Source organism: Miniopterus natalensis, chromosome 16 (genome assembly GCF_054644295.1).
Source record: "Miniopterus natalensis isolate mMinNat1 chromosome 16, mMinNat1.hap1, whole genome shotgun sequence".
NCBI lineage: Eukaryota > Metazoa > Chordata > Mammalia > Chiroptera > Miniopteridae > Miniopterus > Miniopterus natalensis.
Genome location: NC_142096.1, coordinates 26,836,847 through 26,852,482, shown reverse-complemented (window position 1 = coordinate 26,852,482; position 15,636 = coordinate 26,836,847). Strand labels below are relative to the sequence as shown.

General features: G+C 38.5%; 1 protein-coding gene across 2 annotated transcripts in view; it reads left to right on the top strand.

Annotated features, from left to right (window-relative positions):
* The window catches only part of EYA1 (EYA transcriptional coactivator and phosphatase 1), a 139,163-nt gene that overhangs the window by 93,119 nt on the left and 30,408 nt on the right, over positions 1–15,636 (top strand). For both annotated transcript variants that reach the window (XM_016216049.2, XM_016216047.2), the window contains exon 11: positions 543–632. In XM_016216049.2, coding sequence (XP_016071535.2) covers positions 543–632 — 90 coding nt within the window. The remainder of the gene's footprint in view (positions 1–542; positions 633–15,636) is intronic.

Genomic DNA, 15,636 nt, shown 5'->3' with positions numbered 1-15,636 from the left:
CCTACTTTTGAGTATACTCAAAACTGGCAGGCAGTTTGAATCAATAAAAAATAATGATAGTTATCATCTGCAGTAAAATTAGTATTTATTGCCCTTTAGAAATTAACCTATAATGTATCTATTTTCTAATATCTGTGCCAGTGCTTTTAGACACTTTTAATGGATTGTGGTATAACATAAGCAATATCTTCTAGATTCATTGACTTTCTTGCTCCTGAAACATATGTGTGAAGCTGAATTTCCTCTACTTTATTATATGTCTAAGTAACACTAGATTTTATATTTTTTGTAATATTTTAAGCATCAAGTTATTTCTTCCTTATGCAAAGTACCGACACCAGAGGCACTTTTTAAATAAAATAAATCATTGAAGTTTTCATATAGAATAACTCATGCACACCATAGGCAGCTGGAGCACAAGCCGCCCAATGGGTCACTTGGGCCTTTCCTGACACTGACTCCCTCTTAATGTGACACTGTATTTCATGTAACCTCATATATATATATATATATGCTCTTGACCTGTACAACTCTTCTTTTAGGATCCACCTACTTCAGTTTCCCTTGGACTACGAATGGAAGAAATGATTTTCAACTTGGCAGATACACATCTATTTTTTAACGACTTAGAAGTAAGTTCAGTTATTTTATGTAAACTTCATGTTGCACGTGTGAAAATAGGTGATTGGTCTTACAGTAAGGGGATATTATCTTTTTAGTATCTAATTGGAATGAGGTAAAATGATGATCGATTTAATGCCTTTTGCATTCATGGTCCTTGTTTCGCTTTACTTAGCAGTTGTGTTTCAAAGTTAGACTCCACATAGCCAGTGACAACGATGAACGTTTGAGGTCAAGGATTTTAAATATTAAGTTGTGTTGATTAGCAAAAGCTACAGATTCCTCGGTTCCATCATCACTGTTGAGATGAATTGCCTTCAGAATCCAACAGAATTTGTGATACTTGCGTATATGGTTCATGTCAGACTGTCACTGTCTTGGGTGCTTTCTTTTCTGGCTGGCCCCTTTGGTCGGATGACATTTCAGGCAGGCTTTTGGGTACCAGGATTTCTTGTGTCGAACTGCTGCTGCTTTTATTTGTCCACTATCATTTGGGGAAATGTGTCAGGTGGCTTGTTAAATGTGTTACGGGCAATGACAAACATGATGATCTCGATGGGCAGCATTCTTAAGAATAAAGAATATTGTTTATCCTATCTCCATTCTGAGACAACATGACTGTTAACTACATTTCACTCCCTTCTTAATAGAGACAGTTGTTTATTTAAATCCTGCTGCTAAGCAAGCTTGTGGTAGGGCTGCTAACAGCCATTAGTCATCAAGTTGTTGTTTGGCTAGATTTTGTAAATGTATGTTATTTCAGACAGGAGAAGAATCTGAAAGATTCAAATAGAACTTTTACTGATCAAAGTTAATTGGCAGCAATTGGCCTTTAAATATTTCCTGATGTTTCCCTTTTCAAAATCAAGCAAAATGCACCTTATTTAATAGATGAGCCAAAATCATTTGAAAAATGCCAGTGTGTGACAGAACCTAAACGCGGTTTATTCAACATCTGTCCTGTATTTTGTTTTCTTTTCATCTGCAATGAAACTACTCACAGACGAATTGGCAGCTTCCAGCACAATGAAATTATTTAAATGCACTTCATTTTCTTTCCATTCTTTACTGAAATATTTATTTATACACTTAGGGTAAAATACAAAAGTTTTTTGCATTTTAAAGTGTTCGCTTTCCTTAAGGAAATTACATGTAAGTCATTAGTACTTTTTAAGGTAGAAATATTTCAAGTGAGTGACAAGTTTAGAATTGCCTTTAGAAAAGCTTAATAATCATCCTTATTTTCAAAAGCTGTTTCTGATTTATGGTTGTGATTCACTTCGTAAAAGAAGAACATGAAAACATTTCATATTTTTCTGGTACGTTCAGATTCTTTTCCTAAGTTTCCATTTGTTTCTAATGACACAGACTAGGCTGATATTTTGTCTTGGGAACAGCCTTGTTCCTCTTATTGATGTTAATAGGTGTTAATAGCACCCATCAAGAAGAAATTAGCAGTAATTTGCTATTGTTTTTGAACTCTACCTTCTTAAAAATGCTGTAGCTTGTCTATACAGTGCCAAAACTATGTGGTGGAAAGTGAGAAGTTGGGCAAACTTAGTATAATATAAACCGAAAAACTTCCAAACTTAGTTTTGATTTAATGCAGCCTGATTATTATTTACTGACATTATTTATACTAAATTGTATATAGAGAGTGTCTGAAATAAAAGTATATATTAAAATTTCTGCTTTAAGGCCTAGAGGGAATGTAGTTTTTCCATAAACCCAAATTTTTTTTAAAAAAAGAATAACTAGGGTCTACACAGTTATTGAAATATCAGATTCTGTTCTTGGCATGAGGACTGTTTTTTATGAGACGTAAATGAGAAAAGAGAATGAAGATAAGATTTAACCAAATAGGAAAACAATAATGGAAAAATTATTTAAGCTTGTAACCTTACACAAGTTGGTTTTAAGTCATTTTACTTGAGAAAAATATGAAGGTATCAGTGAGAGTATAGGCGATTCAATTAGCCTCTGTCTTTGGAAATTATTTACTTGCTCTAAATTTGCATAATTTTTCTTAAATGGGTTCCTACACTTAATCTTTTATCTTATATTTTTGTAACTCAACAAACCTGCAGCTGGTGGTTGCAAATATTAGTTTCTTGCAAAATAAAAAGTAAAATTATTTCCTGGCAAAAATAAATGTATTGGCATAATCCTCCTAAGAAAACCAAAATTATCTCATCAGACAGAAACAGTGTGGCAATGCTTGATTTCACACTCCAATTAGCAGCACTGTGGTAGAGGAGACACATAGTTAAATTACATGTTCTTAGCTTTTTTAAGATCGAGGGTAAAAGTAACTCCAAGGAGATTAACTATCTGTTAGCTTGAAGTGTGATGTCTGAACTTACTGTTCACATTTGGCCTCATTTTCTTTTAAAATCTTAATATTTCGCCAGCTAGTCCCTCTGTGTAATTTGGTTAGTTCACAGCTTTGGCTTACGAGAGATTCTGAACAATGAAATTTACTATTCGAGAGCTTCCAGTAACCAACCTTGTGTTATCAAACAATGGCCACGTGCTCAAAATGGCTATTAGGATAGTCTTTAGGAAATTCAGGATGCGATGTTAAAGTAATTTAAAAATACCTTAATCATACTTTACAAAATAAAGTTAATTGTTTTAGTTTTAAAAGTCTTCTATGTCATCTTGCTCAGTGACAATTTTTAATAAAAGTAATCACAATTTAATTTTGCTGACACTCCAGGCAAAACATAAAAAGGGAAAATTGGGAGCTTTTGTACTAATAAGAATGTGTGACAGGTTAAGGAACATGAGTGACAGGGAGACATAATTATCAAAGGAAATAATGTTGCCCCGCCCGAGAAGGGTTTAGACCCCAGCCCCGTATGTACTCCGGCCTTCCCGTTTCTAAGTCTGACTAGCGTCCTGCGTATCATTTTACCAAAAGGTCTCTGTGTGCAAGACGATGATGCTTATGTGGAAGTCATTTTTTATGAATGACAGTGCGGCACTGGAGGGGTTTTTCGGCTTCGTTGGTAAAGTCTGACTCTTTCTGACTGAGTGGAGAAAGAGTCCTTTCTGTTGGATTTTTATTGAAAGGCAATCTGCAAAGAGAGTGAGGACAGGCCGTCGGTATACAATGATGGTTCAGTTTAACTTGCGTTGGTCAGTTCTGCTAGGTTTTTCCACGGTTAAGGAAAATATTTCATCAAGATGGATATAAGTGTTAAGTGATACCATTTCCCTGGCGTTAGGGTTGCCGTCCTCACCAGTGTTACCAACGGGTCTGCTCTCAGGCCACACTCACGGCCTGCGGGGACCAGGGCGGGGAAGCAGCAGGGACCTCCTCTTGTCCTCTGTGAGGCAGGGACCTGCGAGGGTGTCATGTGCACCACACTCACCCAGTCGGCTGTGAAGCTGCATCAGAACTCCCTCCTTTCACGCTCCTTGCGTGTGGTGCCTGGGTTAGTTGGGACAGACCAGAGGACTCTTCAGTGTCATAACTGTCATAATTTACAACATGAAGACTCCCACCCTTTCTTGGGTCTTTGATATGTAGCCTCCTGTCCCAGACACTTGCTCTTGTAGTCCCTTGATTTTTTTCTTTTGTATTAAGAAAAGGCCTGGGACAGAAGGTTCTAGTCTCTATAGAGTCTCCAAAAAAAGGCGCTGTGGACAGTCTCTTAAGTAATTCCATACTTCAAAGGGAGTAAATTGTAATGATTTATTTAACAAAGCAAAGAAATTAGTTTGCCCCTTGGTTTAATTCAGTCTTTAAATGTGCAATAATATTTATTACTATAAATCGTAGGTCATCATCTCTTAATTCTTTCACTGTATCTTGTTTATAAATTTATTTTTAGCTAGGAAAGAAAATCTTTCTTTAAAATATCAGTCATGCCAGTGCTCAGTAGCTTCCATTTCAGGCAAAGTTCAGTAGTGACCTAAAGCTATGCTTCCAAAAGTGTAAACGTTTTAAACTCATTCAGAAGTGGATGTTTTGAGCTGAAAAACATAATTCACCTAGAAAGTGCTTTAGTCTCTAGAAATAAACAAGGAGAAACTCTGACGCCCAGGGTCCAGCGTCTGTGTGGATGCTGGAACTCAGGTTCCCACTGCCAGCGAAGGGTCTCGTGGATTCTTGCAAAGAAGACAATTCAGGAAAAGCTTGAACTGTGCCCTCCCTTCAGTCCCTTCCACAGGCCAACACCAGCTACGTGGAAGTGCAGGGTAGATCAGTAATTACATTCCAAACATCACTGTGCCCACAGACATATGCACATACATATTTATGCCACTTGTCATTTTCAGTCTGTCCACAGGCTTTGGATACTTATTTTCTCCTGATCAATTTAACAAACATATAAGGATCACTTTTTTTTTTTTTTAAACCTAGTAACATCCTCCATAACACCCAGAATACTTGTTGAATACTTGTGGCCTTACACATGTTGACCATGAAAAGGGTGTTTGTTAGATTGGATTCTTATCTTAGACTAGAATAGGGATTTCTGCTTCCTTCCCCATGGAAGCAAAGAGTTGACCTTGCCTCCCTATATTTTAAGGTAGGTTGCTTGGCCTTATCCATTTTTTAATCAACATAAATAACATCAAAACCCTCAGTTTAGGGAGCAAAATAAGTTTTTCAAGCAACAAATGATTATTAGACATAATCAATGAGTTTTGAATGTAACTGTATTGTAATTGATAGCCAAAAAGAAGCAATGCCCATATTTCATCCATTATCATTACTTACTCCTGGATAATTTTAAGTGTTCTTATTTCTTCATCATTTTTCACAAGATTCTGTCATACGTATATTATCTGAGGTAAAAAAAAGAAATATAAAAATATATTCAAAGACTTTCTTAATTCTGATGCTCATCAGAAAGTTAAGTCAAAGTATATAGCTGTTTAAGAGAATAAAAGATATTTACCTAATACCAACAGCAGCATTGCTCCTAACAGTAAAATAATAGAGGCAAATTATCATAGAAATGGAAACAAAATAAGAATGCCCTCTGTTGGCACTGTTATTTAGCTTTGTTCTAGGAATTTGGGGGAGTGTCATAAGGAAAAAACTACAGTTAATTAAATGAAAGAGATTAAAATTATTGTTCTTTGCAGATTTGATATACACAGGAAACTGAATCTATTGCAGTAGTCTTAGAATTTATAATAGGCTTCAGAAAAGGGAAAGATTATAGAATTAAATTTAAAAATCAGTAGTCTTCATATAGTCACACATGTAAAATTTTTAATTAAGTTATAATTTTAAATAGTAACTACAAAATAAAAACAAAAAAAGATAAGTAGCAACTAATGTAAATATTTGCAAGAACTATATGAATAAAACTATGACCTCTTACTCAGAAATATAAAGGAAGATTTGAATGAGATTTTTTTTTCCCTTTTCCTTTTTGTAATATGACAAAATTGTTCTGTGGTCCATTTGAAAGGATAAATCAGCAAAAATACTTAGAAATTTTTGACAAAAACTGGTAACACTGAGCATCCTGCTTAACCAAATACTAAATGTCTTATTGTTCTATAGTAATATGAAGATTTATTTTGGCCTAACGTTGACATTAGACTAACTATAGGCGAAGAGAGAGCTCAGACACAGATCCAACTTGTACGAAACATTGTTATGTTTTAAATCAAATTAACGGTAAAGGAATGAATTATTCAATTTATATGCTAAAATAGTTAAAGAGTTAAAATATGAAAGAATGAAACTCACGTTACAAATATAGGTAGATCAAAAGGGGATCTCACATTGCTCACAGGAAGTTAATTTTTGGGTAGCCATCTGGCAGTAAGCATCAATAGCCTAAAAGGGGGGGTGATACCATTTTCTCTAAATTTTTTTACTAATCAGTGATAAAGGCAAGTATTGATAAATGATAAATGTTTCCAAATTGTAGAATTCTGATAATGTTTTTTCTTGACTTGGGTGCTAATTACATGAGTATTTCCATTTGTGAAAATTCATTGAGCTGTAATATATACTTTTTTTCAACAAAAAGTTAATTTTTAAAAAGTAATATTTTCAGGAGTATATACATACACACACATAGAGTTTGCTCTCAATTCTGGCTCATAGAAGGCATCCTGTAAATGTAAGTTGAGCAATAAACAAACAGAGAAACAAAAATACTCTAGAATTTTAACATTATTTCTATCTGGGATTTGGGGTTTTATTATATTCTTATTCATACTTCTCTGTGCATTCCAAATTCTCTATAACACATACTTATTTCTTTTATAATCAGGGAAAAAACAAATACTAGTTTTGAAAAGCTGTTTTAATCAATAAAATGAATAATTGATATTATTATAACTCATTAAGAAAAACATAAGTAGATCAATAGAAGAAGTGAGAAAAAGACCTGAATATACAGTTCACAAGAGAAAAGCATTCGAATTGTCAGTGTAAAGAAATAAAGTATTGAATTTCACTTCTAGTAATTGGAAATGTCAAAGAGTAAGTATTCAGCCTCCTGGCCATCACATTGGAAAGATTTAAAATCAGTAATAGAGTCTACAGTGCAGTAAGATGAACACTGTGTACATCACTGATAAGGATATGAATTGACACACAATTTCAGAAAATTGTATTTATGTACAAATTGACAATATGTATTTAGAGCCTTACTGGGCCCGTCCTTTTACTGGGTAACTCCACTTTTAGCTTATATTCCAGAGGACTTTTAGGACAGTGAAACCACTCTGTACGATGCTATTATGGTGGGTGCATATCATTACACATTGGTGAAAACCCACAGAATGTACACCGCCGAGAGTGAACCCTAACGCATACTGTGGACTTTGGGTGACGGCAATGCGTCAATGCAGGTTCACTGACTGTAACAGATGTACCCAGTCTGGCGTGAGATGTTCATAGCAGGGCAGGTTGTGCATGGTGGGGGGAGCGGGGATAGGGGTGCATGAGAAATCTCTGTACTTTCTGCCCAGTTTTGCTGTGAACATAATACTTCTCTAAAAAATGAAGTTCATTAAAATTTTTTAAATTATGGAATATTTTAAAAACTGGAGGGAAACGTACTTTTAAAAGCCACCATGATATAATTTCAAGTTTAAAAATGAGCAGTCACAAAAGAAATCATACCATATGATCCTGATTTTAGCATCTATGACATATTAAAAAATAACTGAAGATAATTATATTAAAAAGTTGCTAGTCCAGATGATAGGTTATAAATGCTGTTTCTCTGTGATGCTCTAAAACTTAGGTGCTCGTAGCATTTTTGAATCACTTTATACCTGTTGTTTCTTTATACCTTCGTTCAATAGTTAATAAGTATTTATTGAGTGACTATTAAGTCTAGGCACGGTTCTAGTTTCTAAGAATGTGAGGATAACTGAGTCGAGGGTACTCACTCTGTGGAGTTAGCACTCTGGAGGGGAAGTAGGAAATATGTGAATAAAATAATTTCAGGTAGAGATAAGAGCTATGAAGAAAATCAAACAGTAATGGAGAAGACATGGCTGGAGTGGAGCGAATTGGCTGAGATGTTCAGGAGGAGGTGTCTCTGAAAAGAGGACCTTGGTGAGGAAACCACGAAGCTGGGAGGAAGCAGCTGCCACGGTTGATGGCGTGTCTGCTGATGGAGAGCCCTGGACACTGGACCGGCTGCGGAGGAAGAGGGGGTGCCTCGGGGAGGGGCCGGGGGTGAAGGGCAGCAGACAATAAGGGGTTTGCTGCCCAAATTGCCATCTGAATTCCCACAGAAATCCCAGCAGAAACCACAGCAAAATTGGCAGGTTCAGTTGCAAGTGCAGATGGTCCCAGGCATCATCCTGTCCCGTCCTCTTCTGTCCTGTCCTTTCCTGTCCCGTCCTGTCCCATCCTGGGCCCTCATGCTCTTTCTGCTCTCACACCCTCCACCCCGCCCAGCCTCACGAGGGGCTGCTCACTGCTGGCAGTTAAGCGCTTCTGTGGCTGGTTCCCATCACTCGATGCTGTCCCTCCCTAGAAATGAGGACACTGGCTTCATGTCAGAAAGACACGTGTTTCTCTGGTTGTGCCGGGTTTTCCTTTCCTTGTCCGATTCCAGCCTCATGTTTTCAAGGAGGGCTCGTGGGCGTAGCTGGCTGCGCGTGCGGCATGGAGCAGAGCCCCCTCCCTGGGTGCAGCCGGGCGGCCCCTCCACCTGTGGCTCAGCGGGTCTCCCCCCCCCCCCCCCGGCGAAGCAGGAGGCAGGCAGGCAGCGGCTTTACGGGAAGCGATTCCCATGGCAGTCAGAAAGCATCGGCTTTGAGCCAACACCAGCACCGTGAATTCAGTCTTACCATCTCCAGGTTGCGCATGTGGGACATGGAATGGAAGTGGTTGGGTAATAGTAAAGCTCAGGTGGCAACGAGGGCTTCCTGTCCCCAATGTCACTGCACTGAACTTCTCTAGTTGCTCACCAGCTGGTCCTCATGGGCATCTTGGTGGTGTCACACGCGGATGTAACACAGCAGAGCCCAGTACCTCTGTTTCCTCTGGTGGATTCTTTGAAAGCTTTGTTTCCCACTGTGTCTTACAAACAGCAGTTATTCAAGCAACCTAGGAGCTGTTTAGAAAAAGTTGGGAGATAGGTAGGTAGATAAATAGATAGGCAGGCAGGCAGATGGTGGACAGACATGTGATTATAAATCCCTGTTGTTGAATAGACAGAAATATCATTCCAGCAGCCCCTGCATTAAAAAGACAAGAGCTCCTGTGGTATAAATGTATTCATGTGCTGCATTCTGGACACTGTGCATGGAGGAGACGAAATATGTCCACTGCCCTCCAGAGAAGCAGAGGAACAATCGTGTCGCAGTGTGCTCTCCACAGTGATGGAGACTCATGGGACAGCAGTAGATCTAAAGGCTGGTGGCTGACCCTATTCAGGGAGAGGTGACAAGGGAGAATGTCAGAAAAATGACTTCCCAAGGAAGTTAGTGTGAGAGTGTGTGACATTTGGGAACAGAGTTTGAGCAAATATAAAGGTCAGAGCCCACGTGGAGCAATCGAGAGATAGGAAAGGGCGAGGAGCCAGATCGTGGACGGCTTTGTCCACTCGGCTAAGGAAGTCGGATTCCATATGAATGCCAAGGGTGACCCTTGGAGAATGGAGATGAACTGTATCATGAGGTCAGAGGAGGCAGTAATCTGGGTGAGAAATCGCCAGGGTTTGTTTGTGGGGACAGAGTGCAGGGGCAGATGTGAAAGCTATTAAGAAAGTCCCCTAGAAGTATTAGGAAATATAGTCAACATAGGAGGTAGGGAAGCAAGAGTCTTAGTTTCTGGCTTGAGCAATAAGGTAACCATAAAAATAAAAATAAAGTCTAAAAAAAAAAACCCATAGGAAAATTAACTGGCTTTGGAAGATGCTACGTTGGATTTTGAGATGTAGACTCTGACGTCCATGCTGGACATACAGGTAGACTCCAGCGAGCAGTTGTGCGTACAGGTCTGAAGCTCAGAAAAGAGAGTTGGACTCAAAGTCAGTTAAGAATTAAACATGAAATTCGTTAAGATTCCCAGGAAGGATGCACTGAATGAAAAAGAATACTGATCTCAGAGTGGGGGTCCCTTTGTGAAATTTCTTTTGGAAACACAGACTCCTAAGTGCGTATCGCAGCACGTGTGGTCATCGCAGCAGACTGCTAACCAGCCCACGCGTGAAACTGTCCTGGTTTTGCGCAGTCTGTTTATTATGTGAGTGAAGCAGCGGGAGGCGGTGTGGTCTGAGCGCAGAGTGAAGGCTTCGGGAATGGAGCCCCCGAGTTCAGCCTTCACTCTGACGTGACCTTCTCACAGCCAGTGTTACCCAGCTTCAGGGACAGCACGGGGACACTGAGCACTTAGGAGATACCAGGGCCCCGGAGCCCCGGCCCAGCGCCCGCCACATGGTGAGGCTCACTAAGCAGGAGCGCCTTCCCCTCGCCTTGAATGGAAATTCCACTGCAGCTTTCACAGAGTTGGCTGGGTGGCTGTCAGTTTATTTTAAAATCCTGTGAAATCGACCTTTGGGTGTCACAGATGACAGGCCTTTCGTCCACATTCTTGATTTTGACAGGTGCTCGCTAATCTTCAATCTGGAAGAGTCACTACTTTGTCGAGCCAGATTTTACTCGCTTACCTTCATAGGAAGTTTGCTTAGTCGAGAAAGGAATTCATTTTTTAAATTGACTAGTCAAGAGAAAGCCTGTAACTTCAACTTCCCCCCAGTGTGTTTAAGTTGCAGCCTCTGGAGACGGCTCTCATTTCTGTGCGGCTACAATAGAGCCTCTATCTGGGCTCAGTTCCGTTCAGCATGTTAACGGCATCGCTAAGGAAACGCTTTCGGTCCCGGGTCCTTCTTGCTGCCGATTGTGTGCTACTCCTTTGGCAGGCAGGTGGAGGGCCAGGCAGGGGGGGAGGATGCTGGTTTTGATCAACATGATTTTGTAAATTTATTTGCCTCTTCAAAAATAATTGACTAAGAATTATCTTCCTGTATTGGCATTTTGTCAGAAAGTTAAAGGGAGTCCTTATGTCTGAGATGCCATCCATTTCAATTAGTGGGAATTATTTATTTTAAACACATATTAATGCAGTCCTACTGGACTTGTAGCTAAGATGTCTCTACTAAGCAGAAAATGAATAGCTTGGAAAATTAACAGTTGAAACATAGTGTTCAGCATATGTGTGTGATAAGATTATGTAGTGAAATAAGAATGTTTTCTCCTTTTAAAGTAGTCATTATAACATTTCCTTTAAAAGAGAAGGGAAATTATTTAAATTCTAAATGGCAAAAATGAATAATTCATTCTACTTACAACCACATACCTATTCAAATGGCGAGAAGCAGAAGTCACTCCAGAGACCTAACTGGCCAAGGCCCTATGGAAATTGACAAGGGCATTTCCAGAATCCAAGAGAAAATTTAAAACTTTATATTTAAATTGGGGTAAGAAACAGAAGAATTTTGTAAAACTGTTTTTAGAGATGATAGTAAGCAAGACGGTCATCTTGTTCTCAAGGAGCTTGAAGTGACATGAGCTCAGCATAAGTAGGAGTCCTCAGAGAGATGAGGGTGACATGGAGACTGCCACCGAAGGTCTAGCAGCAGTCCACAGAGCTGTGTGGGGTGGGCTTTAGAGAAGAGAGTTCTAAGCAGAAGGTACGTAATGAACAAGCCTCAAAGATCTGAGTGATTAACAAAATCAGTTGAGAATATAACATAGCCTAAAGATATAACCGAATGCCACAAATGCGTCCAAGCATGTGCATCACAGTGAATATTCACGGAAACATTTACTCAGCAATGATTGGGCTATGCACCCAGGGTTTTTAGATGCTTCCCATAGGGTTGTAAGGAGAATGGATAATTGTTGCTCTGCCGAAGTTAACAATCCAAAGAAACATTGGGAACTCTCAGCCACTGCTTGGCTAAAAGAAATATGAAACGTGCATAAAATGGAACAGTATACAGCAATTTAAAAGATAATATAGATGATTAATTGATATAAAAAGGTCTTCATTACATATTGAGTGGAGGGGAAAGTAACTACCAAGCACGTATCTGGTTTTTACCTGTCTTTGTAGTGTGTATCCCCTACTAAAATGTAAGCTCTGTGAGGAACATGAGAAACTTTGGATAACTGAGTAACAGGAGGACAGGAAGGATGGTGGAAGGATGTTAGCAGTGGTTACTGCTGAGAGATGCAATTGAAGTTGATTTCTTTATGTATTTTTCTGTTTTGCATGAATTTTCTACATGAGTATGTATCATTTTATAATCAGACAAAATAAATTTATTTTTATAAAACTAGTATTTAACACTTTGGTGACATAATGCAGTAACATTATCAGTTAACTTCCGATTGGGTCATCAATTTTTTCATAACTAAATCCTGGCTATCAGACTATCTGGAAGGTTTCATTCAGTATCATCTACGTACTTGGCCCACACAGAAAATAAATAGGCAGAAATAAAATCCTATTTAGAAAATAAACAGGGAGAAAAGACACATGAAAAGTTCTCTCTTCCTTCGCAGAGTTTATTGTCTGATAGGATACTTTGAAGTTATCCTCATGTTTTTATTTCTTTATCCATCAAATGTATAGTTTTAGGAAGGATTGGAAATAGCATGTAGTACACCTGATACCGTGCCTGAGACAGAGCAGGCCCTCAGCAACTGTCACTATCCTTGTGTAGACAGAGTTACAGGCATACGTCAGGGGCTGAGAGAGAAAAGAAAGCAATAGAAGGGTAACAGGGGACATGGTTTTGGCAGAAGAAGAGGAGAGAGAAGGCTATCCAGTAAGCAACGGGCAAACTGTCGTCTTTTGGAGGAGGAAGTGGAGGCTGGGCTGACTGACACCAGGCTGGCAGGCACATGCAGTATGAATGGGGTGTGCAGGACAGACAGCCAGACAGCCTAGACAGGCAAGGTCAAGGCTCAATGGCATTGGAATATATTCTTTCCAATTTAATTTTTCTAAGGCACTATTCAATACTTTCTGGGTCAAAGACAGAGAGAGAAACAGGAATGATACGTATTGCCTGTCCCCAAGAAGCTTATACTCCAAACATTGGAAATTGTATTTGCTGATAGAGCAGAACCCACTTTGAGAAAAATGTATCTGAATCAGGTGATGCACAGGACGGGTGGAAAGGAGTAGTAGACATGTGATGAATTCCATTTTCCATCCTCATAGCTGTGTAAGAAATTCACTGCCTTCCCCAAGAGAAAATTATAGCGACACTCCCCTGTACCCTCTCTCTCCAGCTCTTCCCCATGTTTACAAAGCCTTACTGGAAATGCCTGCATCTCATTTATTTTTGCGTGCTGGGTGCCTGGTATGTAAGTAGGCGGCCAGTCATCAGTTGAATGCATGACAAATGAATAGAAGATTACAGAATGTGTGTCTGATATATTTTTAGAGGTATTTCCATAGTTAATATATGACGTATATAACATTAACACCATATTTGTGGTATATAATATAGCATCTTCCTGAATTATATATAAATAACCAGAACATGATTATTTGTTGCTTTAAAAATTAAATCATGGGAAAAGGGGTCGTTTTCTAGGGAGTGAGGATCTGAGTGTGGACAAAATGTTTTCTTAGTTTTCCTTTCTGGCCCCTACGCCTTCTCCCCCTCCCCTGTTGACACCCAGTGGTCTGGGGCACCCCAGAGCTCCTGGTGCTGGAGGAAATTTAGCAGATAGGACAGTTCACACCAAAGTTATGGAGCTTAACTAATGTCCCATTACCTGAAGTCTTCATCTTATAAAAGAAGATTCAAAAGGAATGATTTCAGGGACTGGAATTTCAGACCCACTGATACTTAGAAGAGAAAGGAACTTTTAAAGTAAGGAAGTGCCCCCTCGGAGGTCCTCTCTCCCCCACGAGGGGCTGACAGTGAGAGGAGGTGATGATGGAACCTTCCTGCAGCTCCAGGGGAACCTTTTTTTTTTTTTAAGTGCCAATGTCCGGTTCTGCATACTTTTCTCTCTGGAGTCAATAATAATTATGTGGCAGAGGAAATCGGCTGGGAGGACGTTTATTAACTTACTAAGAATGTTATTCTGAGCCACATATTTCTTTTATACAAAATCGAGTATTTCTTATCATTATAAAATCATCTGGCTATATAAGTGAACTAAAATTGATAAATTGATCTCTTTTAAACTTTCTAACTTCACTCCCCACCCCTGCAAAAAAAGTGACTTAAAAAGCCAAATACATTCAAAGATTTTTCTAAGAATTGTATTGACATACGGTTTGCAGTTAAATAAAGATGAATCAATAGACATGGAATGGTCACGGACTGGAACCTTTATTTGTTGCAGATACTTAATTTTAGAGTAAAAAATTGCTCCAGGAAAAAAAAAATACTTCTCTTAAAATATAAAATATGACCTACTCAGTATTACAGCTTTAGTTCATTGTTTTATATGTGATCAAAACAGAAACATTCTGTGCAAATTGAAACTTCTAGTTAAACACTTTGTGAATAAATTAGTATGTGATTCATTTTTTTCAAATTAGTACATTATTTAGTTTTCTTTAAAGGAGGGTTAAAGGAAAGGAACTGCAGAACAGGATAAAAGATTTCCTGTTCATGCTTCTGGATGCAAGTTTGCAATAAAAAAAATGATTTTTATGAGACCGTGATTATTCACAGCAAGACTGGAGTTGGTGCCACTATGGAAAATTCTTCTGTAGTAGGTACGCTCAGCAGGCCTAACAGATCTAACAGAAGGGCGACAGGAGTTACAAAGAACGCTCCTGCCAGTGACAAATTATGTTTGCAAAGCGATGAGCAAACCCATCAAAGGTTGAGAAATCACTTCAGTAAATCAAAGGCTCATTCTTAAGAGTAGTTCAACTCTACATTTGTAGTAGATATGTGCTGAGCTTTCTTGTTTTTTAAGGTTCTGGATTATTCTGTATAGAGTCAGCCTTTACTATTTCCTCTTGATACTTTATTTTAATGTACATCATACAATAAAAGTATGTGATATTTATACGATAATTGTGTACTACAATGTGACATATTGTCAAACACTAATGCATGGCCCTATTTTGTAGTCAAAAGTATGTAACATTTTCACTGGTTCCTATACAAACTTGTAAAAAGCCAAATCTGATATTAGCTGAACCATAAATGAAGCTCTGCATTTGGGCATAAGCCTTCTTTATAGAGCAGCATGTGGCAGGGGTCTAGAACGCACTAGAACGGCTTGTGCTACTGCACAAAACATTCCTTAAACAATAAAAAATGGATCTTTTAGCATTAGATACCAGGCATGCACTGTATATTTAACCTTTTTAAAAAATTAAATTATAAGTATTGATATCATTAGATCAAATTTAATATATGCTATGATTATCAATTAAATTAATCCATTACTTTTAAAGACACAGCATTGAACCATTTTGAATAAGCCCATTTTCTTTTGAAAGCTTATTTTCAATTCTTTCTGGCTTTCATTAGTAAAGCTTTCTTTCCCTCACCCTAAAGTTCAGAGTGTGAATAAAGA